Source organism: Silene latifolia, chromosome 7 (assembly GCF_048544455.1).
Source record: "Silene latifolia isolate original U9 population chromosome 7, ASM4854445v1, whole genome shotgun sequence".
NCBI classification, from domain to species: Eukaryota; Viridiplantae; Streptophyta; class Magnoliopsida; order Caryophyllales; family Caryophyllaceae; genus Silene; species Silene latifolia.
The window spans coordinates 80,426,170-80,451,285 of NC_133532.1; the positions used below are offsets into that span (position 1 = coordinate 80,426,170).

Here is a 25,116-nt window from a genome sequence, read left to right on the forward strand (position 1 = left end):
CTATGTATCAATCATTATATCTTGAAATTTATTGTACATTATTTTCATATCCGTGCAACGCACGCTTATGAAAACTGGTTTCATTGTTTTGAGCTTTCTATTTGGGTCTAAGAAAAAATCTTGTGTCTTCCGGGAGAATCGTCCTCCTTACACCTAAAAGCAATCAATCAAATGTTAATAATTGTAAGAGCATGTACAATAGAGAGGATGGAGTCTCCTCTTAGCACTCTCTCTCATCTAAGAGGAGCTCCTCTCTATTGTAGAGAATGCATAGAACATCCTCTTAGAAGGAGGATGTTCTCTACTTCCTCTAAAATTAGAGGATTTTGAACATTGGCCCTTGTGCCAACAATCCAATCATATTTTTTCATTTTTAATATTTCCATTTTATTTTTTCATTTTAATAGAAGTTAAAATATTATTAAAATGGTAGAGGATGGATAAGAGGATCCTCTCTATTGTGAACAAAAATTATAAGAAGAGGATGAACATAGTGGAAATGAATGTGGGCCATAAAGAAAATGATGTGTCAAAAAATAAAAGGGTAAATGAAAAATTAAGAGGATGATAATGTACTCTCTATTGTACATGCTCTAAGGACTACGCTCCCCCCGGAAGGCACAAGATTTTTTTTGGGTCTAATATCTACCTACATAGTTCACCATATTTCCCTATCAATTGGTCTCCCTTGTGACGGGTTACCATTTGTGGCGGATATTTTGTGAGTTAAAATGGTAACAAAATGAGTTAGTGGAGAAAGGGGACCACATGAATAGTGTTGCAGAGAGAGAAAAAGTGGGTATTTTATGAGGTAAAATGGTATCCGTCACTCAAGAGTGACGGATATGTATCGTCACAAACAAGAATTTGTGTTTCCCTATATTACCACTATTTACATTGTACTATACCAATATGATACTCCATTTTCCACTCTGTTTATTCTTCTCAACTTGCATTGTATTTACACAAATTCTTATTATAGACGGACACTATCCGTCTATACGCATAGACGGATACCATTTTCCCTCACAAAATACCCATTTGCCATAAAGTGGGAAGCATATGGAGGTGCCCCACCTTGTCCCCCCTACCCATTTTATTAGAGGTCTTTACCCGTCTGTTCGCCCCACCCGTCTATACCAAGACCTATTGTTGTATTTATTTCGAGTTGTGTTCAAGCCCAAATGGGAAGAAAACAGTGAAATAGAGGGAGTAATTGTATTTTATTTGTTATTTTTGAAACATTTTAGGTTTACATGCATTGGTAAAAAATCAAAATACTCATTTTTGACCCATATATTGGTAGAGAAGAATATGGGCCAAAATCGATTGTTCGATCATCAAAGGGTTATGATTTATGGAGGACAGCCAAAATCATACTAAAGCTTATTTTTCTCTGAAAATCCGAGTTACAGAAACTCTCCTTATTTAAGGGAGAACACCTCCATGAAATTAGGAAGAACATATATGATACAGAGTGCTTATTAACTTACTGGGAAGAACTTACAGAGACCTTATTCATGCTGGAACTGTAAATGCAAGCAGTACAAGTATTTGACGACATAGAAAACACAAGTGTAGAAAGACTAAGAGAGGTCTTGTCGCGCCTAATCTTGTATGAAGAGGGAATGCTCTTGAGCTGGAACTCTAACCTTAGTAGAGATAGAGAAGCTTTTGTAGCAGGTTATTCTTGGAACTTATATCATAAACTTTCGACAGCCATTTTAGTTGGAACATTGAACACCTTCCATAAATCTTATCTAGTTGTGCCTTGGTTCCACAAACACGGCAGTTGTCTTTGGAGGTATAGTGAAGCATCCAGAAGAAGGTTCATACTTCGACTCTTTGACAATAATATCGTTTGATACCAACTGCATAAAAGGAAAGAGCAATTAGAGTAAAAAAACATGGAGTGATCATCTTGGAAGGTTTTGGTTAGAGTAACTAATCATATAATCACAAATTGTAGTCATAATCTTGCATGGTTTGGGGTTCCATCAACCTAGGACGAAATTCGTACGCGAATCAGGTTACCAAAGTTCTTTATATATGACCCAGTAGCCAGTATAGGGTCGATAGTGTTTACGAACTTGAAATTCAAACCCATTCCTTAATCAAATAGAACACTTGAACATGCAGAAATCCAGATAAAGTTTACAAAATTCATGAGAAATACTGAAATATACAACGTAACAGTTGATGATTAACAAGAGTCCTTGCATGAGGTTCAATTTGTTACCTGCACTGGGTGCAGTTGAAGGGATTTTCCTCGAAGTACAGGATCCGCAAGTGAGACTTCAGAGGGACGAATATTTATGATTACAACTATGTATTGGAACCTGTAAGGGGAACAATAGCCAATAGGGGTGAGGAAAAAAAAAAAAAAAAGAGGCCACAAGTTTGAATCAATTCATAGTCAGGAGCCAATGTCATTTTATGAAAAAGTTTCATATTTTTGACCTAAAATGAAATGTCAAGAGTGTCATCTTGAAATACCATTGTGTTGACACGCAACCAAAGTAAAGTATGGAAGTAACAAATCAGTAGCTTTCGTGCTTTAATTACTTTGAGAAAATGCAAGCGTTCGATAAAGATGCTTACTTTGGATCTAATTGTGGCAATCCAGGGGAACCTGCATGACCATCTTCAATGCTCATAACTATAACCCCAGGAACCCAAGATGGGCCACTGTTATGGAAGCGTACTCTATCCTGAGAAAACAAATATCTAGCATGAGTATGAGCATCGTTTCTGAGTTTTTATACTAGTGAGATGAGATGTCTGGTGCCAGAATCCAGATCCAGATATAGTATCATCTTTTTGTAATCCTTCCACTTCTTTGATTTCTAACATTGTGGTTTTGCATAGAATTTTAGGCACCCAACTTGCCTATGGTGAAACGATAGTTTCTTAGACAAATAGTAAATGTAAAATGTTATTCCGTATTTGACTTGATTATTGTTTGCTATTAACAGAAATGTAGCAAATCCTGTAAATTGGACCAAAAAAACAAAATTGTTGCAAATGTAAAGAATTGGAAATAATTATTAGCACAGGAAAATTTACAGATGTTGTCGTAGTAAATTAAAAACATGATCTAACCGTCTACAAGGAAAAAACAGAGAGATGGTAAATTGGACAAATGTATTTGACTTTGATTATTATTGTTTGCTACTAACAGAAATGTAGCAAATCCTGTAAATTGGACCCAAAAAAAAACAGCAAAATTGTTGCAAATCTAAAGAATTGGATGTCATACTTAGTAGCACAAGAAAATTACAGATGTTGTCGTAGTAAATTGAAAACTAGAACTAACATCCTAAACTTCTACAAAGAAAAAACAGAGAGATGGTCTCACCTGCACATCCTTCATTGTCCTTAAGCGGAGAAGTGGTGAAGAGTATCTGATCTGCAACAAGTTTGTGAAATTCTCAACAGCAGCAACTATGTGACTCTTGTCAGGCTTGTAAGATGGATTTGCCAATCTCGGCTTGAATCTGAAATGGTATATTTAAAAACACAGGAACCGGATAGGCATTCAAAATGAGAATGACTAAAAAAAAGGTACTATAGGTAGATATGAAAAATATTTCACAAATAATTCTGAAAGAAGGAACTCACAAAGGCCAGTTATTTTCATTGTGATCCTTTGGAGGAAGGCCAACACCCCAGTTGTTGGAACTGTAGCTGAAATCCAATCTGATAATGGGATGAACCAATACTATTAGTGGCTAGGGAAATCACAGTATATAACTACTGATGTCTACACCAAGTCTCTGTGAAAATCAATAATGAAATCCACAAGCCACAACAATTTAAGATGCTAATTAATACTCTTCCATTTCAGTAATATATGGCTATACGCCAATTTTTCAAAATTTCACTCGCAGAAAACAGCAAACAAGGCTTATTGATTGAGAAGGACGTTGTACATCAGAGCACACATATCATAATGACAGACCTGTTAAACCAATCACCAGAATTATATGAATCACGGTCAAGCGATTTGGAGCGAAGCATCTCATCTCCAGCATGGAAAAATGGCGTTCCCTTCAATTTCAAAGCCAATTAAGAATACAATAAATCACATACTACACTGGGAGCATATAGATCTATTATTAGCTACAGTTTCAAAGCATTAGCACATATCAGCTGCGTGCTCGTAACAAACTAATATTACCTATCAATAGAATGAGAGAAACTATCTTCCGGAAGTTCATTACAAGCAGCCGAATACAGGTTCTAAACATAGTGGACAATTATGTGTCAATGAAGTTATACTTCTCCATCTCAAATAGACCTCAAGGATTGATTTCTTTGAAAGGGCTTATCCGTTGATCCGTTTTTCTTTATCATTCGTACATAACGTGTGTTCCTTTCCACTATTCAAAGATTCTAACCTCATGCCGTTTGTTTAATCACATTACTTGTAGGGATAGACTTTTTCGTCAACAGGCCATAATCATACCTTCCATATGCACTGGGAAAATCCAGCAGTCGTCCTTCAGTAAGATCACACCTGATGTTCTTTATGCCCTTATCATCAATGTGTTCAGCTTATGCTGGCACGGTGGCACCTAACACTACCATATAGGACAAGTGGTATGAAATGCTGCTATGACACCAGGCAGCTTCCTCAATTGATATGTTTGAACATAGCCGCCATCACTAACCATTCCCAAGCAAAACTTAAACAGCCGAGTGCTTACACTGACCCGATACAAGGCACTCTTCAGTTATTCTTAGTGTAAGTTACCAATATTTTGCAGAAAATCAGAATGTTCCTAGATAATGTGTCTTATTCAAGCACTACATCTATTTTTTTTTTAAATTATTGATGCAAGTTTAATAATAATCTGGACCAATTAAGGACTCGACTGACTGGCTGAGTGCAGTTCGATAACATGCGATCCGCATTCAGCAGTGATGCTTATGTTAGGAGATGCGAATTACTAGCTTGTTGCAAAGGGATGCGCTTCTACCCCAGCAAAAATATATATAAATAAACAGGAGCAGTAAATGCTCTAGGATTAATCCCTAGCAAACCTCTTCCCCAAAAAAGCAATTAAAACAAATTTCTTCATGCCCTATTTTGGCTTACGAATTACAATCGGCTATTAAGCACAACCAATAAGCATTAACGTCGCAAGTAATTTGCGAGAAACCTTAAGAAAAAGTAGGTATTCTAACCTGTGAGAGCGCTATGATACTAGTAGCAATATGATTCATTCGGCACCTCTCATCCACTGTCATATCTGTTGGTGTCTGAAGCAATGAATTCAAGTTAGGTTCCACAGAAGCACTGGATCTGACAGACACTGATTTGTCAGAGTAGACAAAATTTACCTTTAAACTTATAATATCAAACAAGGTCTGATTGTCATGAGCAGAGACATAGTTAACCTGAAGGCAATAATTTATATAATAGTAAAAATGTGTTACGCACTGTATCATATTAGGAAGTATTATTTGTGTCCAGTCTCATTGTTTGAATAAAATAGATAAGCTTGCAACAAAGCCTTACAGTTTCTACCGGCTGCATTGCATATCCAACAGGTGATCCACCAAAGGTATATACTTCACAACCTCTTACCTGTGAGGAAACTTCATGTAAGTGTTCAGTCAACTTATAATAAGGGTTTCAAGGTGATGTCCACAGCCAATCAATTCTTCAATCTAACAATAATACGGAATGTAGTTCATAAGGAATGCCAACAGACCATAAATAATACTCCCTCCATCCCACTTATATTGTCCCTATTTCCTTTGAGTTGCCCCAAAATAATTATCCCTTTCTAAATCTAATAAATAGTGAAATCCCATTTGCCCCTGCTTAAGTAAATAGTAATATTTCATGATTTTCATCCCAATTATTTGTCCACATTTCCTTTTAGTCAAAAGGATAATGATGTTATTTCATCACTTTTTTTTTTTAAATACAACCTTTAATAAATTTGGGACTATATCAATGGAATAGAGGGAGTAACTAAGATAAATTATTTACGTACTACGTAGAAAGGGCTAAGATAGACAGGTGAAAAAGTTCTGTTAGAGAGATCAGAAATTCAGAATAAGAACGTGAAAAGGGGTTAGGAGTTAGGACTCCTAGGAGCATTAAAATAGAGACTTCTATATCACATACCACAAACTGAAAGATCTATGTGGATGTAATTGACATCTAGAACATAGCTCGCAAAAGTACTCATGTTGTTTATTATATGTGCCCTATGTGTGTCGTTTTCATCACTGTCATTAAAAAGCTAGTTTTTTTCTTTTTCTCTAGTTTATCTACTGTATTTGTTCTGCATCCATCGGTTTTTTGGATATTATTTGCTTCTTTAAACCTTCTTTTAAGAACAAAATCTAGTAGCACTTTGGGCTTCTGCACATAGCACCACCAAATGTTTGAGAAACTTGGACCTTCTCGGAAGTCAGAACCCAAATACCAGGGTTAGCGTTCGTTGGTTCTTGCCAATTAAATGCTCAGCAGGGCTTTTACCTGTTTGCCATCACAATTTGTCAAGACATAGTCCCTCAAGTTTGCAGCCATCCCAACCTAGTGAAAACAAGCGCACAAAAATTTTTAGTGTGTAATTTATAAATTTCATCGCTAACCGATCTCTTACTGCAGCGCTCCCGCCCAATCCAATTCCAATTCCATGGGTGTCCCAAACATCATTGAGAAATTGAAGCTTGGAATTGAATTCCACATGATTTCCCACTAAGTTTATGAAATTGGATTTGGAATTGAATTTTAAATTTTAAATTTTTACAATTGAAATCAAGAAAGTGAAATCAATTTCATGTGGTCATGTGGAAACATTACTTGTAAAAGAGTGAATGTGGAAACAGTATAATGTAAAAGGCATCTATTAAGTTAACTTTCTTCTGAAGATCCTAAAAACTGATCAAATTTCAAGCAAATGTCACTATTAAGAAGGGTTTCTATTTCCATCTCCACATAAGCCAAAGACAGGTTTATTCATTGGATTTGGAAAATGATGGAATAAAGCTAAATGGGTCATTACAATCTCTGCACTTTTGGGACTGTTCAGTAGCAATTAGTTAATTAGTTGTATATTTGATGCAATTTTTTCATAATGAATTTCAACAAATAGGTAACATTGCATACATGGGAGCCTTTTAGAGCACCACTGCACCGGGGTACAGGTGTTACAGTAAGTATGGTTTGATTAAATAGCTTTGAACTCATACTCATAGTATTAAATCTAGTTTTCAGTCACGGTCATGGTCATGGTCGCAGTATCGGTTGTCGCGGCCTAATCTCACTAAATGCGATCACTATCGCCTTATAACGCAGCCAAATGCGGTCGCGGTAAACCCCAAAACCTTTATAACTTGGTCGTGGCTGATGTTTAAAACTATGCTTATAATCCAGGTCTCGAGCAGTCGAACTCACGAATTCCCTACCAATATAGGCCCAATAATTATTTTCAACTCACCAAAATCTCAACAAGGCATACGGGAAAAAAAAAACAAAAGAATAAACATTCATACAGCTATCCACTTGCCTAAATTTTGAGTAACAAAATTACCACGTAAAAGAAGAGAATAATTCTAAATTAAAAGTCGCATAAGAATAGTTCAATGTATCATATGATTCATATCAAATTCCAGAAAGTATTTTTTTATCACTGTGTCACAATAGGAATGGTCCCAGAAAGAAACATGATCTTTTGTTGGATTCATAACATGACACCAACTTAAAGGGTAAGGAAGTATAAAACCTGGATATGATCCTTTGATAAAGCAAGCATACGGTCTGCATTTGATTTAGAACCATGGTCATGATCATTAGGCTGCAAAATACATAAAAAATGTACGAGTAGTTAATAGAGTACAAGGAAAGGGTTGTAATACCTATCCAAAGAATAATAAGGTAACAAACACTTTCAACTTTAGACTCTATGCAGTTAGACACTTGGTAGCATCTCTAGACTGAAACTGTTACATGCCTCCACTCACACTGCCACAACCGTCAAAACATAGCTAAAACAATATTTCTCCGAATGATTTGCGTCATATACCACGAACAATTATAACTTTCAAGCAAATAAAAAGAATGAAAGAAAGGCAGGAACAGGAATAACAGATCAAAGTATGAGGAAACATTAAACCCTAGGTTTTTTGTCAACTGCACTAATAACCAGATAACCGCAACTATTCTCCAAAATATAACCACAAATCCTCTCATATGAGTTTCTATCACATGCTATCAGGAATATTCATGAAATTAAAAGTTAGAGGCGCCAGCTGATTTCCGAAACGGATAATACACAGGTACAAAAAAGATATTTAATACGTGTCCACTGTCCAGGTAGATGGAAGTGACAACTTATGTCACTAGTCACTCTAGATATACTGACTTCTGCATAAGCGTTACTTACAGATATTGACGGGCTCTCTAATGAAATTTCAGCAAACCTAATACGCTCGTCCTATTCGGTTATAGAACAATACAATCAAGAACTACAAATATCAGTGGCTTAGCTAAAGTATACCTTACCTCTAAGGCCAAACCAGTCACGAATCCTTGCTGAAGGGGAGGACCAAAAGGACCGCCACCAATCATCGCATCTCTTATTCGATCATTAAAGCTGAACAGAAGTTCAGCACAGTTATATGAAAATCGCATTGATCAAAAGTCTGTTTTTAGCTAAATAAAGAGCACTCTGAACACTTGAAAGAATTTTTAATCACAAAGAAAATAATGTTAACTAAGCGTCTTAAAGAGATTAAATAAAGGATCAACTGTTTGCCAGTTTCATCTGATTACATGTCATACATATTGGACTATGTACAAACCAGAATAGCTCTTTTGTTTATTGTCAGTAGTCAGTACATCAACCTTCCCTTCCATTCTTTAGAAGTGTTCGTCATCCAGGAATTAATAATGTAGTTCAGTTGTCAAATTTCAGAAGGAAAAGCAACAATTCAGATTGAAAACAAGGAGGAAAAATACAACACACACCTTCCAATTCCAGTTCCACCAAGATTTAGTTGAGAAGCATTTATGCCCCGTGCATTGTTTGCAACTTCACCAAAGTCCCATCCTTCACCATATCTACAACCAGAACCATTTCAAAAACCAAATAATAGAACCAAAAAGGTGGCTATTGAAAAGTGAACAAAAACGAAACAAACAGAGTCAGATTACAAGAACGACACACTCAGTTCAAGGGATAAATTGACTTCAAACTCACATGTAGATGCTTGAACCCTCTACGCCATCCCTGCCTTTTGAAAGGCCTTGGAGCATACTTGTTGCTTTCACCTGCAACAATTCTAAAAGTTTTATACAAGTTCAAACACCACTGGCTGTATGCAACATACTTCCATGAAGAAAAAGCTAGCACAACCTTTTAAATTGATTGATGTCTGGACCTATATCTAATGGAGACTATGTAAGGGAATGATCAAGTCAATTCCACAATTTCAGCAAGTACGCAGAAGATAAAGAGAATTGACTAAAATCCCTCCAGAACACAGTTCACAATTTGATTTAGAAACAGCTGCACCATGATAAACGGACAGACAGAAAACTGATAACAAAAAGTAACATCCTAACAAATTAATCACAAGAAAACAGTAGAAGAAAAGTTTAAACAATGATGTAAGCTAAGAACGACTACTCTAGGAGAAGTCAAATTACGATTGCCACACTTTGACAGTATTTGAGTATCCAACTAACTAATAAACAGTCAAGAGAGCAGTAGAGAGTGGCTAGCAGAAAAAGATGATGCCTGGGTACAACCCCAGCAGAGCTCATTTCATGCAAAAACATTCCATGGATAAACTATGGAGAAGTCACGAGATTGCGAGATTCCTGATCTCCATAGCCGCTAATCATTGAATCGTTAGACAATGATAGTAGGTCTTTGCACATATACATTTATAATTTCCTAAAAGACAAAAAATGTTCAAAGCCTCAAGTCAACTAGATCAACTAATCATTAGAAGCATCCTTGCATATAACAAACCTATACAGTTTGGCAGTCAAATCTTTAGGTGTCCTTTTGCTGTAACTTTGTTCTATTAATTATACAAGGTTATGAAGCTGAAAGACATCTATCCCACTGGTCCGTGTAACCAAAGAGGTCAATCTATTGAGTTTTGTTACAGTAATATTTTTATATGTAGTGTTGAAATTGTATTTTAATCTTACTTCCCCCCTCCAAATTCAAACATCCCATAAATTCAAAATTCCTCACAAAAAAGATGGGGCCTGGGTGTTTGGATTTGAAAGGAAGGAGTAACTAATACTAGTATTTGTTAGTCAGACGCATGTATTCCGTTGTTAGAATTTCCAGCTTTGTAACCATCTTAATCTTATATCCACTCCTTCCAAGGAAGCACCATATCAATACATAACGATGATAATCATTTTAAATCTTCTTTCCAACGAACTATATACTAAACAAAGTGAAGTTCATCATTAAAATTCACTAAGCATGTAACTAACAGAAGCATGTACATATCCCGCAAGTCAGAGTCCCATACCATTGTATGTTTCATTATGTGGCCCATAAGATCAAATCTGAATCCATCAACCTGACATAATAATGAATAAACCATGCAAGTTTAGATCATGAGAATATCAAAATGAAGAATGAACATAAAATAATTTTTGCAATTTATTTGATTCATGCAAATGACAAATGTCATTGATACAGTTACGCCAAATCTTCTCAGACTGTGTACAACAACAACATTAACCAAGTTCTTCAAGGGTCTGTAAATGGTGGGGTAAGGGGGGATCGGACCTACGCAGCCGTGCCCCTGTGTTAGCAACCCGATATGGTTATTTCCAGACTTCTCGGACAGCGGACAAAGAAAAAAAAACAGATCAATGTCCTACCCTCTATGTTTCGCAACAGTGCATAAATAATTTATGCAGGTAGAAAAACACTATTCTTTCTTTCATTTGTTTCAACAATAGCATTATAGCAACAGTCTCAAAATGATTAAAGCAGCAAAAGAACAAATCGTCAAATCACCTTGTAATTGACAGCCCAAGACAATAGATCATCCAGAATGAGACGTTCAACCATATAATGCTCACTAGCTGTGTCATTCATGCATGTGCTATTCTCGATAGAACCATCAGCATCTCTTCTTAAGTAGTAGACTGGGACGATCTTTTATATACCGTATGTCACTAATGGTAGGCTAGAAAAGGAGGTTTATTTTGTATCAAACATTAAATCAAAATATGAAACCAAACCTTGTCCAGGACAGAATTCTGATAAAGTGGCCCACTGCTGCTTAAATGGTTATATACAACATCTAATACCACACGAAGGCCAATACCATTTAGTGCCTGAAACCACATTCACTGAGTTATTTTAACCGAATAAATTTTCAAAAACCTGAATACTGGCTTAAGAAAATATAATTTAGTTCTTTAGAAAATAAAAGGCCAGAGCCATACCTGGACCATCTTTCTGAACTCAATGATGCGACACGGACCATCTGGATTTGTTGCATAGCTTCCCTTAGGGGTTCCCCATAAAACAGGATTATATCTATGCCAAGTAGTGTTAAACATAATATGAGATTGATTAGACAGAGGAAGACTCATATCTCAGGCAACATTGAATATAACAGAAATTTACCCCCAATTATATCCATCCTCATCTCGGATTGCAGTTATTTGGGCTTGTTGCTCTTCTGAATCAGGTGGTAGCGACTCTAATATCTTAGGATCTACAATGAATTCCTCGGTTATTGGAATAATGATGACAATCGCATAACTATTGATGTTTTAAACTAAAAGTCTCAACACTCATGGAAAAGGATACAGAATTTAGCCATGGAAGTATAGAAAAATAATTACTATTATTCTTTATGGTGGCCTTAATCCTCTTTGAACCATTCTGTATATTCACCAAAGTTACATATACCCTTACAGGAAACATACCCCTAGGATAAAAAATTCCTTGAAAAAATTAAAAAAAATGCCCAGCCACATACTTCGGAAACTTTCCATAAGACTAAATCGCAAATATACAGATAATGAAACTTATAGGAGCACATAGACAAGTCAACAAAAAGAAACAGCTAAAGGAGCTTAGTTCTGCTAAAATTCATACAACTAGTTATCAGGACTCAGGAGTACAGAATGTCATGATATGACATGAACAGATAAATAGCTATACGAAAGGCTGTGGTGCACGTAGTGTGATAATGGCCCTGGTATTTCCTGTCATTTTCACACAATCATTCGAAGTGACGTATGTACAAGTAAATTTTAGTACACTAGTTTGCATGGTCGACAACAAAAAAGACGATACTTCAAACGCAGTATGAATTATCTCTTTGGTGAGTATGGAGGACAAATATCCTCAAATGGTTCAGCCGAAAAGCAAATATTTAAAAACTAAAACTCATATAAGACGCTTTTACTATTTTATAAAGTAAGTACGGTGCCTTTTAGGATATGTAAAATAAGTGATGTGCCTACGGAAAAAAAGATTAGTATTGTAGCTCTATTAATGCTAACATAAGCTGAACTGATCATAATTTGCCAGTTATATAACTTAACTGAGACCTAAACACACTAGCATCAAATACATGGGGCATATTATATAAATACAAGAAAACTTACCTACAAACTTCCACTTCTCTTTGTTATCATCCACCTCAGCAAAGTGAAAGCTTGGTAGCAGATGGACATGAGTAAGACCAGCAGCAGATAGCTTCTTTAAATGTCGAGTACCAGCTGAATCCTTCACGTAGGAGATTAATTAGACATGAACCACTGTTCTATACGGAAACAATCAGAGCAAATGCAAGTAGATTTCTAGTATTCTTATACTGATTATCTTGATTAAAGTTATATCTGAATAAATCTTAGCCAGAATAGACTACATAGGTAAGATGTATCAAGATTCGCAAGTATTAGCAAATCAGTGATCACACAACAGAATACTTGCCCCTTTCCTATATTTGCAAAAGATACTCAAATTGCGTACTGCCACCAAAAATTCTTACCCTTGAAAATATTAGCATGGCCTAAAACTATTTCACAGAGCACGTTCATTAAGTGAGCTAAAATTGGTAACAAGTGTTATTTTTGTGGAGCCAATTCACCTTGAGTTTGTGTTTTTTAGCAGCTTTGGATACAAGTTAAGCGTTGGCTATTTTGGTTAGCATACATTTTGAAGTGTGAAAGGGGTAAATAAACCCCTTAACTTTGTTCAATTGTGAAATTAGGCCCCATAAGCTTCATTTGTAGTCTTTAAGCCCATTAAATTTCACCAAGAAGTAAAATTCCACCTCTTTAAACCAAAAATAATTTTATATTAATATTATACAATTTATTAAATACTACTAGATTACTTATTTAAGCTTTACGATTCCAGACAATTTATTAATCATTGAAGAACACTTTTAAGTATTCCGTACATGTTTAGTAAATTGCATAAAATTTGTAAAGTATTCTTAAATATATAATCAATTGTCTACATACTGTTAAATTGTGAGAAGTAACTCTTAAAATTTAATATATGATATAAAAATCTAAACTTATAATAAAAAAAATATTTACATTTGATAAATTGGATCATTTTGGGATTAAGGCTCTGATGTTGTTGTTGTTGATAAATTGGGTTATAAAATGATTTTATGATAATAATTTGATGAAAATTTAAAAAATGAGGTTGAATTATACTTTTGATGAAAGTCAAGGGGCTTGATATAGAGATGGCAATCCGGGACGGGCTAAGGCGGGCAGCATGGGCACGACACAGCACGGATGAACAGTAATGACGGCACGGGCACGGCACGAACGGGTTGGAGGCGGGCCGCGGCTACGTTTTTTGGGAATTCCCGTGCTCAGCCACGGCACGGCCCAAGCACGGAGGGTCCAGCACGAACCAGGCACGGTGGGCCTACACGGTTTTTTTACGACCCGAGATTTGACCCGTTTCTTAATTATTTAATTAAATTCCTTTTTTTAATATCGTTTTTAAATTATTTAATTAAATCTAGTACATTAAAAATACAAGTAATCAACTAAGCAAGATATCAAGTACATTAATATTTAATAAAATATATATTTAAATCTTATATAAATCAAAAAGTATTTAAAAAAAAATACTAAGTCTATTGGGTCGGCCACGTGCCAGGCACGATTAGCCCATGGGTCAGGCACGGCCCAAGCACGAAACTGACCAAGAGCAGGCCGCGGCGGGGGTTTGGGTGAGTGGGCTAGGCACGGCACGGCACGGCCAGCCCAATATCCGTGCCTGGACCGGGCCATTTTTGGGGGAAGGCACAATGGGCCGGCCGGCCCAGCATGGCCCAATGCCAACTCTAGCTTGATAGCTACAAATGAAACTTGAGGAGTCTAATTTTGAAGTAGCTATATTGCCAAAAGTCCATAATGCTATGAGATCATATTCTACATTAGTATTCCCAGTTCGGAAGGTTATCTCAGAAAATCGTACAACAAAATCTGAGAATATTAGTTACAAGTTTCACATAACCAGAATAAATTCGAAGTGCAGTCACAGGTTCAAATCTTCCAAAAAAAAAGAACTTAATCATTTCAAATATATGTGAAAAGAAAAACAGCTGCTGGTAGAAGACTGATTTTTGAGACAATAGGAGAAAAGACTAAATTCTAAACAAATACCTGCGCTGCGAAAGCTAAATATCCACCACGAAGCTTGGGATCCACAGTAGGATCATTCGCGCTACAAAAAATCCAAATATAAATACAACAAAATGTTAAAACAAGCTGTGAACTATATAACATCAGAATTCCTTGAAGATGATCAGTGAGTCGCAACAGAAACAAACAGATCAACTACCAGAAAAGGAACTGCCAATAATAATTATTTTACTGTGACTACTCCTGAAACAAATAATAGAAGGCCAATGTCTATCATGATCATTAGTCCACCATCCATGTAAGCCATAGTCAGTAAGTACATTAAAGCATGTGCTAACTACCGTATTTATAATATCAACCATATTAAATTATGTTTGAGTTGATTTTGATATTAAACACACCAATGGTAAAGATATTTGTGTGCATTATTATGGAATGATCTCTACAGTAGTCACTTCAGTAGAGAATCAACAAGAACATAGGCCAAAAATTCGAGGTTTTCCAAGTAGATCAAAAGTTGGACCGCTCTCACCAAATTTAGGCAGTACACATTAAGCATGTGTTCATCATTCATCATATTAAATAGAGTTTCAGATGGAGAGATTAAGATGAAAAAAGAGGGAAACAATTATCCTTCTTTGGATACCAAGTTGAGTTGGAAGGAAATGGGAAGGGGTGAAATTGAAGGGATTCCTTTTCCCTCGTACATGCTAAAATAAATTCCTTTCCAACATAGGCTAGATAGATGATTTCGAAGGAAAACACCATACTCCATTTCCGTCTCTCCTTTTCCTCCTACTATTGTATCCAAGAAACTCTGAGTAAAAAAACTAGTCATTCCTTGCTTACGATGCAAACTTGATTGATAGTAAGACCCACCTGAAATCTCTTATATGCAGCTCATAGATACTGATGTCACACAAAGAAAGAAGAACGGGTTTCTCATTGGCCAGATTATCCCACCCTTCAGGTTTTAGAGAGTCAGAGTTTAGGTCAACCACCAATGTTCGGCTTCCATCAGCATTAATCCTGAATCAGGTTCATGAACTCGCAGTTAAATAAATAATAGTTATTTCAGAGCTGAAGTTGAAAAGTACCATAGTAAATTAACTATGAATTGTTCACAAGAAACAAATAGCTTACCCTCTGGCATAGGGATCATTAGCAAAGCATTTTTCAATTTTTAGGGTGCTATGGTGATACACATCAACTTCATACACATAGTAACACCCCTCCCAGCTTCTAGGCCCAGAGACACTCCAAACGCCGTTAGATTCTTTCAGTGGAAGAGTTTCAAAAGGTTCGCCCCCTGAAGAATTTTTATATAAGCTGGCAGAGACAGCCTGATCGTTTGGATAAAATTTATCACAGGCAAAGACATCAGCAAAGCAGACTAGTCGTAATTCTACATACGGACACCCAACAGTCAATAAAAAAAGAGGAAAAACATCTTACTTGAGCAGTGGGAGCCCATAAGTAGAGTGATATGGAATCGCCTGAGAATATAGCACCCAGAGGGCCATCATATGAATAAAACTCATCAATCACACCAGGTAGCTGCAACCCAGTGGCATTTGTGCATACTCCATTAGCTGTGATATTTCAAAGTGTACAGGGAAATCCGTCAAATGGATGGTAAAGATCAATCGATCTCATAAGATATAAGCGATATAAATGAATGAATATTAAGATATCTTGCTAATATTCAAAATAATTGTCAGTATTTAGAAGGCCAGAACTTAGTGATAAAATCTGAAGATATAGGAACAGATAATCTTCCATAGTAAGATTGCACCAATAAATAAGTATCTAATATTATGATGGAACAGGCTTACTCTAACTCTTTTGTGTTACGCATAAGGTGGATATGGGTTAGAAATTTACAGCTGATAGCAGCAACAGCCAATTGAGATGTTAGCAGAGTTTTGGCATCCACTGTTGCGGGAACTTTAAAGGCTCTGTAATCTCTGATGTGAGGAAATTTCTCTACTACCTAATAAGTTGCAAAACAAATAAAAAAGTATCAATACAAAAATAGAGTGCAGAAGCACTTCCACTAACACGAGTCTACTCCCGGTAATGCTTAGAACGTTAGCAGTAAACAAGATGCAGAGATGAGAAGGAGTTGATGCAAAAATAACAAAGGCTAAGTCAGTTAGTCTTAACATGATGTGGGGTCAGCTGTTATAAATCAGCATAAGGAAGAATCAGTGAGATGAGTGGAAAGTGGGAAGAGAATTAAAACATGGAGAGAAGGGAAAGCACGAAGGCACAAAGCATGTACAACTTGTTGTTACATGGATACACTAAAGCACGCATAATGATACATGAAAGCACATCAAAGTTAGATTGAGATGAAGACATCAATCAACATACTTTTGCAGGTAATCTGTCATTATCATTTCCAAGCTGTATCTTGACATCATAGCCTGCCAAATGAAACAAATATTATTTTAGAATGGTGTCAAAGGGAGGTTGAAGATGAAATGAATAAATTTGAAGTTAAAAAAGGACCTTGTATCCCTGCATCAGTAAATGAGAGTGCAGCGGTTTTACTAGCGTAAAGGTAGCAAGACCCATTTCCAATGTCAATGTTCCAGGCAATGGCATCTTTGGTCGGCCAATATGCCCTAGAATTGGTCAGACTCCCCTGCAAATCACCCTGAAAGTTTGATATATCCACAGTTAGGGACGGTTGCTTTGTATTGCACCATGGAAGTCACAATAACTATCCAATGATTAGTTCAGCTGAACCGCGGGAATATCATCAGTTGCCATATTCTTAATATTAGCAATAATTAAGTAACGCAATGGGCGAAATTGATCACGTTAAATCAAAATTAAGTAAAACATTTTAATCACATTCAAACATATGAAGTAATCCGTAATTAGGAGAGGAAAGGGGAATAACCATTGAGCAGCGAAACGGCGTGGCGGATGACGGACGAGTGGAAGGTGTACTAGTAGTAACAATGGAAATGAATTTAGAGAGTGAGGGTTTGGTAAAAGAGATGAAATGCCAGGATGGAAAGCAAAGAGAAGAGCGTGTATGGAGGAGTAATGGAGGAGAAGTTGAGGAGGAGTTATATAGTGACATTATGGGTGAAGTTGCTGAGGTATAAGCAGCAAATTCAGTTGTGAATACGAAACAATGGTTGAAAAAAATGGCGGAAAGTTGGCGGCAAATGTGGTGTAATGGACAAGGAAAAGGAAAAGGAAAATAACAAGAGTTAGAGATGGAGAGTCGAAGTGATGAAGATGATCACACTTTGGTTTGGCCTTTGGGTCATTATTTCTCATCTCGTCTGCGTCACTCATCACTCTACTCAGTTAGTCAGTACACACTGCCTCACTGCTTGCCGTCTGGATAAGAGAGATACCCACTTAACTCTACTGGCCGACTGCCGCTCCCACTCTAAGTTAAGATTACGTTTATAGGTAGGGCTAGTAAAAGTCAGGTCTTGAATAAAGACAAAAAAAATAAATAAACGTAAACTAAAATAAAATTTATGAACACTAGTTTTAAACCCGTGCAAAATTGCACGGGTTTGCTTATTAAACTTGTTTTAAAAAAAATGTTCGGCTAAATTAAAAAATATTGAAATCGGAATATAAAATTAAATTTTGGAATACTAATTAAAATAAACGGGTCAAATAAGACCTCACTTACATAGATGAAACAAAGCTTTTGCTAATTTTAATGCATTTTATTGTTGACTTATGTGTGCAAGTGGTATGCTATTTACCCGTCTTAAGGTTAAGACGGATATATATCCTTTTTAATATATCTAGAACGCAAATTCTTGTTTACAACGGTTGTAAACACGACAATAGTGAAACGGACTCGAATACTGGTTATTTAAACCCAAATAACAAGTCATACGGGTTGACTTAATTATTCATATGTTAAAAAAATAAAATATCCACAAAAATAGCAACTAAATAATACACCTACCTTATTTACAATATTCTCTTTTGACTTTGGTTGGATAAAACGACTATACTTGTTCAAAAGCGAATTTTTCCAACTTTTGTGAGTGTAAATTTAAATTTAAATTACCTATCGAAAATAAAGCTTAAAATTTAAACATACTATATGAAATAATAAATTAAACTCACGTAAAAATATAAATTTATTAGTTATTTAAATCTCGTGAGCGAAATTGAAAGTCGTCTCCCACCATTTTGGGGTCTTTTTAAAGTGAAATTACTTATTCTTGAGAGGTAAAAATATGTCACCGCAGGATCTCAACTCTCAAAAATAAAATATCCACAAAAATTAAAAGCAAGTTAACTAAATAATACACCTAAACTTATTTGGAACAATATTCTCGAGACACAATGATTTTGTTCTTAACGCTAGATTTAATTATAGCCTTTTTACTTGGGTTTTTTCAAATTTTATTATCCCACGTTCCATTTAATGACTTCATCTTCTACCTTTCTTGGCCTCCATTTTTTTTCCTGTGAAAGATGACTAACAATGACAATGATGATACAATACCTCCACTCCATAACGACGATATTGTAGATGAAGATGCTAATCCTGGTTCAATTATTTTGAAGGACGGATCAATTGTTTCTCTAAAAGAAGGTATTGCACGATTTTGATGCGTTAATTTGTCTGATCGTCAATTTTTAGATGCGTCTATTGTAACTAAGAACAACTAAACAAGAGTATATTGGTCAACCCCTGCATTTTATCATGCTAAAACAGATAGTACTTGTACCTATAAATTAATCAACGAAATCGTAATATATATTGCTCTGCTTGTCAATTGTTTATGCGTTTAATTTGTACGCTTGTCAATTGTTTATGCGGCTGGTTCAATTTATCATCCAAAATTCATGTATGATTAATGTAATTTCGTCTAATTTCAATAGTTCATCATTTACTGTTTTTCTTTTGTCTGCAATTTTTCAGATTTTGATGCTTCTGGTTCTCTCGTCGGATTGAAGGCTACAAAGTGGGAATACTTACTCACTCTGTACAACAAACATGCCGCAGCAACTAGTTTTGGTACCAGAAAAGGCACCCGTTGTATCGAAAAGAATGTCGAGTATGAGAGATATTTTGTCTGTAACTGTCAGGGTGAGCACGGTAATGGTCACTAAGTATAAAAGAATATTCACAAACATGGCTAAAATTAGCAGATATACCGATATTTGGTTACAATTTGTTTCATGATATGTTGCTAGTAATAAGCTAATAAATAGCAGATACATGGCTACAATTAGTATACGGCCACAAAATAAAATAACTAATTCATTTAGAAAATACAAATAGTTTAAAATTGGTCACTAAGTATAAAAGAATGTTCACAAACATTTAAAAATTACTCTTCAACAAATGTTCCTAAATCTGGTCACAATTTAAGATTAATAAGCTACATAAACATAAAAATGTAGACATTGGGTACTAGTAGCCACTAATTTCACAAGAATTATTCCACAAAATAAAAGTCACGATCTGATCTATAAAGGTTACAAATTAGTGTCAAGATTTGTTGTTACTAACAACGTACAAATAGTATATATAGGGCTACAAATAGCAGAAATATAGCCACAAAAGTAAATGACTTTTGTAATGTGACCGGTTAAGATTATAATTTGACCAATTAAATATTATAATGTGACCACAAAAGATATGTAGCCACAAAAGAGTATAATGTGACCAGTTAAGATTGTAATGTTACCACAAAAGATAACTAGCCACAAAATATTATAATGTGACCGATTAAGATTTATAATGTGACCGCAAAAAGATATATAGCCACAAAAGATTACAATGTGACCGATTAAGAATATAATGTGACCATTATGAATTATAGGCACAATGCGACTATGGAACACAAGAAAGAGAAAATGTGTTCAATTCACTTGAAATAAATTACCAAAATAAGATGTGTTCAATTCATAGATGTTTGCAATTTAAAGGAGAATTCTAACTACAAAGCAACAACAGTTTTTAATCATCTACCAAATCCAAATTAAAATATCAATATTTTTCCAACAACTTCACCAATCTGCTACTTATCCTTTACGCAGTCATCTTCTACAACGGCCCCTTCGGCTCCATTCTTCGTTGCCAACCTTGTGCATCTTCTTACATACACGCTTTTGCTTTTGTTTGAATCTCGTGGTCGCTTTGGACAATCCACACTCTTCTTTTGTGAAGGTCCTGGGCAGTTGGTATCATTAGTACCAATTGAATCATTGATACTAATTGAATCGATCCCAAGGTCAAAGGAGGGTGCCTCAACCAACTTCATTTCCGCTATCTCATCAATCCTCTTACCCATATCTAGAAATTGTGCCAAGAAGTTTGGATCCTTCAACGCTTGTGTAAACTCTCCTTCAATCTCCTCACGAACCTCCTCTTCATCAATCGGGGTGATATTAGCTTGCTTTTCCACTTCTTTAGTTCTAATCTCATGTAACCTTGACACAAGTTCCAAATCCCGTTTTGTCATCATCCAATTCACCAAACGGGGCTATAAAAGATAATAACATGAACAAACAATTACTATACTTCATAAAAAAGAGTTAGTATGCTAAAAACGACTAAGTTCAGAAGAACGGTCACAATAAAAAAATAAATGGCCACTGTGAAATTTAAAGAGGTTACAAAATATGTTAGTCAAATATCAATTACAATGGTCACAAACTATAAAAAAATGGTCACAAACCAAACCAGAACAGTTACAAATCAGAATGGTCTCATCAATCTTTCTACCAAACCACTCTCACAAACTATAAAAAAATGGTCACAAACAAATCCAGAACAGTTACAAATCAGAATGGTCTGATCAATCTTTCTACCAAACCACGGTCACAAACTATAAAAAAATGGTCACAAACTAAACCAGAACAGTCACAAATCAGAATGGTCTCATCAATCTTTCTACCAAACCAGTCACAAACTAAAAAAATGGTTACAAACCAAACCAGAACGGTCACAAACCAGAACGGTCTCATCAATCCCTCTATAAAAATATGTTAAGATTGTAGTCACAAACAAAACCAGAACAGCCCACAAATCAGGATGGTCTCATCAATCTTTTTACCAAACCACGGTCACAAACTATAAAAAAATGGTCACAAACCAAACCAGAACAGTCACAAATCAGAATGGTCTCATCAAACTTTCTACCAAACCACGGTCGCAAACTTAAAAAATGGTTACAAACCAAAACAGAACGGTCACAAACCAGAACGGTCTCATCAATCCTTCTACCAAAAAATGGTTACAAATCAAACCAGAACGGTCGCAACATATAAAAAGAAACATAAATCTTGTGCAATTAATCAAAAGCCAAGCAGAATGGTCACAAACATTGACATGCATTTCTACAAATTATTCAAAAAGAAATCAAAATGACGAAATTGAACAACAAACATACCAGACCGTGGTTGTTCCACGGCAACATCCCCATCAATAGATCGACATGTAGTCTTCCTCTTATTGTTATTTGTAGCTACTTCCGTCGGAATTTCGACTCCTTAAAACACAAGCAAAAACACGACCAACAATGTTAACGATTAAGAAACTACATACAAATCAATTAGTACAATTAAATTATTAGATCATACCTTCAACATCACTAGAAACTGCTTGACCAACGCCCTTTCTTGCTACCTGTTTCACTTGTTTCATCTCTGGAAAGTAGCCCCAATTTTTCGGATCTGTAACAAATTTTTTTGGGAAGAAAAAATCTAGGATTTATGGGAATAGAGATGGACGGGAGAAAAGTGAAGAAACAATTAGAAACGGTCGTGGGATTTTTTGTGGAAAAATAACGTGATTTTAGGAAACAATATAGAAAAGATTATTTGTTACAATTTGTTACCCTTTTTAAAATTTATTTAATTTCTCAAAATTATCCACAACCAAATACTTTCTAAATGGTATCAACTTGACCCGTTTCACTATAATAACGGATACATCTGTTATACAAGAGATTAATTGTATCTAGAAACATATATCTATTGTTAATTGTAATTAAGCCAAACTAAGCCCATATCATCCACCTAAATAACTATCTCAAAGACACAATTAATTTGTCTTTGATATATTAATTTATTGAATATTCATTGTATTTATCTCATCTAATTAAAAATTGTTAAATTTATTTATATCTTTAAGTTTGTATACATTATATGTAAACGGTCTATAATACTTAATAAACCCTTTATAACATTAGGTCATTATGCTAACTGAGTAATTATTGTGTTAGACGGTCTAATACTGTGAGACGATCCCATTATCTAAAGGGACGTGCTAAATCCCGCGCACAATTTTACTAAATCCCGCGCATTTATCCCCATTATTCCGAAATTACCTCTCTCATTTCTCACCCAAAAAAAACCTCAACTAATCAATCGAGAAATCCCCAAAAAGAAAACCTTGATTCCCACCAGTCGCATCCAACCACCCCCACTAACTGACGCCGGAGAAGGAGAAGAGTATTGGGTCGACGGCGACGGAAGATCGACGACGATGAAGGTTTATTGGTTTCGTAGGGGTTGAGGAATGGGGAAGGGGTAGGTCGACGTTACAGGGGTGAGTTGACGACGTCGGGGATGTTATGGGGTTAGTCAACGGCGTAGTGTGGTTGTCGGGGCTAGGGAATGGGTGGTCGGGGTTGGTGGATGGGTGGTTGAGAATGGATAGGGTTTGTCGACGAAGAAGCGGTTGTGGAGGTTAAATGGGACACAAATTAATCGAGTATGGTGGATTAGTATGGTCGATGATGCAGGGACAGGGTGGTCGACGACGTGAGGATTTGGGTGGTCGGCGCTGGTGGAGGAGTGGGCGGGGATGATGAGGGGGAAGGTAGGAGGAGTGGTTGGGGATGGCAGAGACGTTGGATTTGTGAATCAACATTTTTTTTCTTTTTTTTTTGATTTTTTTAAAATGAAGGGTAATAATGGAAAAGAGGGACAAAGTGCGCGGGATGTAGTAAAATTACGCGCGGGATTTAGCAATTATGTATCTAAAAAGACAACTCAGTAATTACTCTATATTAGTAGTAAATGGATAATTTTTTTCTAAAACCATTATAAATGTTTGAAGTTGTGAAAATTAGTTGCTTATGAATAGTAGGCCAGTAACTTTCATGCGGCTCACGTGAGAAACAGTCTATGCACTGTTGTTGCTCTTTAATCTCCTTTTATTATTGTCTCTCTCTTGCCTCTCTCCATTTATTCTTCGTCTCTCATTTTCATTCTCCTTTTCTGTATCTTTAATCATTTCTTATTATTTCTTAATCTCTAATCATCTATCATTATTTCTCCTTCTATACGGGTTCCCTGAGAAATGGTTTAGATCTGCTACTCTTCTCGCCTCTTTATCTACCATTCTCCTTCTCTTTCTTGCTTTCTCTCCCCCTACCTTAATTTTTACAATAAGTCGCTTCATTTGCACACGGATTTAACGGAGGTTGTAGATCTGGAGGTTTTGACATCGCTAAGTGATTAGCCATCCTCATACCTTATTGCAAGTGATTAATTTAGTGGTCTTAGATTTAGTGGTTTGGTTATTGTTCCGTATGTCTATTGTTACCTTAACTTGATTGATAATTTTAGCGTTTTTGCCTTCAGTTGCTCGGAAATTAAATTAGGGTTGTGTCTTGTGATTAGGTTTAGTGGTCTTGTTATTATTCCGTTTTTGATTTTGTTCTTGTGATTAGATTTAGTGGTCTTGTTATTATTTTGTGTGTGATTGATAATTTTAAGAGTTGCTGCCTTCAGTTGCTCAGGAATTAATTAGGGTTGTGTATTCTGATTAGATTTAGTGGTCTGGTTATTGTTCCGTTTGTGATTGATATTTTTACAGTTGTTGTCTTCAGTTGCTCGGAAATTAAATTGGGGTTGTGTCTTACAATTCTTAACAATTAATTTTTAACCGCCTTCAATTTGTTAACTGATTTACTCTTCTTTTTTCACCTTAGCTCCTTCTTCAGATGATGATGCTTCTTTCTTAGATAATGCCTCGAATTTGCGGATTTGGGATCTACGCATTTATGGTTTGGTCAGTGGCTCAATTATATGGTTCATTGATCATTTATTTTTTGCGTCATAAAGGGTGTTGTTGTTGGAAGTATATTGTCTTTGCAGTCATCGTATTGTTGTGAACTCAAGCTTATCAGATTGGCTTCTTCAACGGAAATTGTAGGAGTCATCTCTTATGGATGTTTGCTCACGAGTCAACAGTAATCGATCTTTTTGTACTTTATGTTGGTAAACTTGGTGTGACGCGTTTGATTTCAACTAGACCAACATGTTTGTTTTTTGGGGCGCTGATTTTGGTTATTTAAGATAAATATTTCAACTTTGCAGGAATGAGGGATTAAAAAAAGCAATATTACGTTATAATTATTGTATAAGACGGTTTTATAAAAGAGTTTGTCGTTTCCTTAGTGAGTTATTAGCTAACTTTTCTAAAAGTTGAAAGCTTTATTAATTTGATTAAATTT

At 35.7% G+C, this 25,116-nt stretch overlaps 1 protein-coding gene across 2 annotated transcripts; it reads right to left on the reverse strand.

The window, feature by feature from the left end:
• Nucleotides 1-1,329: 1,329 nt before the first annotated feature.
• LOC141592328 (pullulanase 1, chloroplastic) lies at nucleotides 1,330-18,055 on the reverse strand. Of its 2 annotated transcripts, XM_074412941.1 has the most exons (28): nucleotides 17,550-18,055; nucleotides 17,153-17,300; nucleotides 17,015-17,067; nucleotides 16,523-16,631; nucleotides 16,094-16,230; nucleotides 15,782-15,981; nucleotides 15,518-15,667; nucleotides 14,660-14,720; nucleotides 12,629-12,749; nucleotides 11,637-11,727; nucleotides 11,453-11,546; nucleotides 11,246-11,341; nucleotides 11,019-11,159; nucleotides 10,522-10,572; nucleotides 9,225-9,295; nucleotides 8,993-9,085; nucleotides 8,528-8,618; nucleotides 7,749-7,820; nucleotides 6,500-6,556; nucleotides 5,525-5,593; nucleotides 5,347-5,403; nucleotides 5,191-5,265; nucleotides 3,962-4,050; nucleotides 3,622-3,699; nucleotides 3,359-3,497; nucleotides 2,602-2,711; nucleotides 2,240-2,339; nucleotides 1,330-1,871 (listed from the first exon to the last, which is right to left on the reverse strand). In XM_074412941.1, exons 1-28 carry the CDS (start codon nucleotides 17,733-17,735, stop codon nucleotides 1,761-1,763), a joined length of 2,850 nt encoding a protein of 949 aa, XP_074269042.1. In that variant the 5' UTR covers nucleotides 17,736-18,055; the 3' UTR covers nucleotides 1,330-1,760. The 2 variants fall into 2 exon arrangements, 1 of the variants encoding a protein (XP_074269042.1); XR_012521110.1 differs by lacking the exon at nucleotides 3,962-4,050.
• Nucleotides 18,056-25,116: the final 7,061 nt, after the last annotated feature.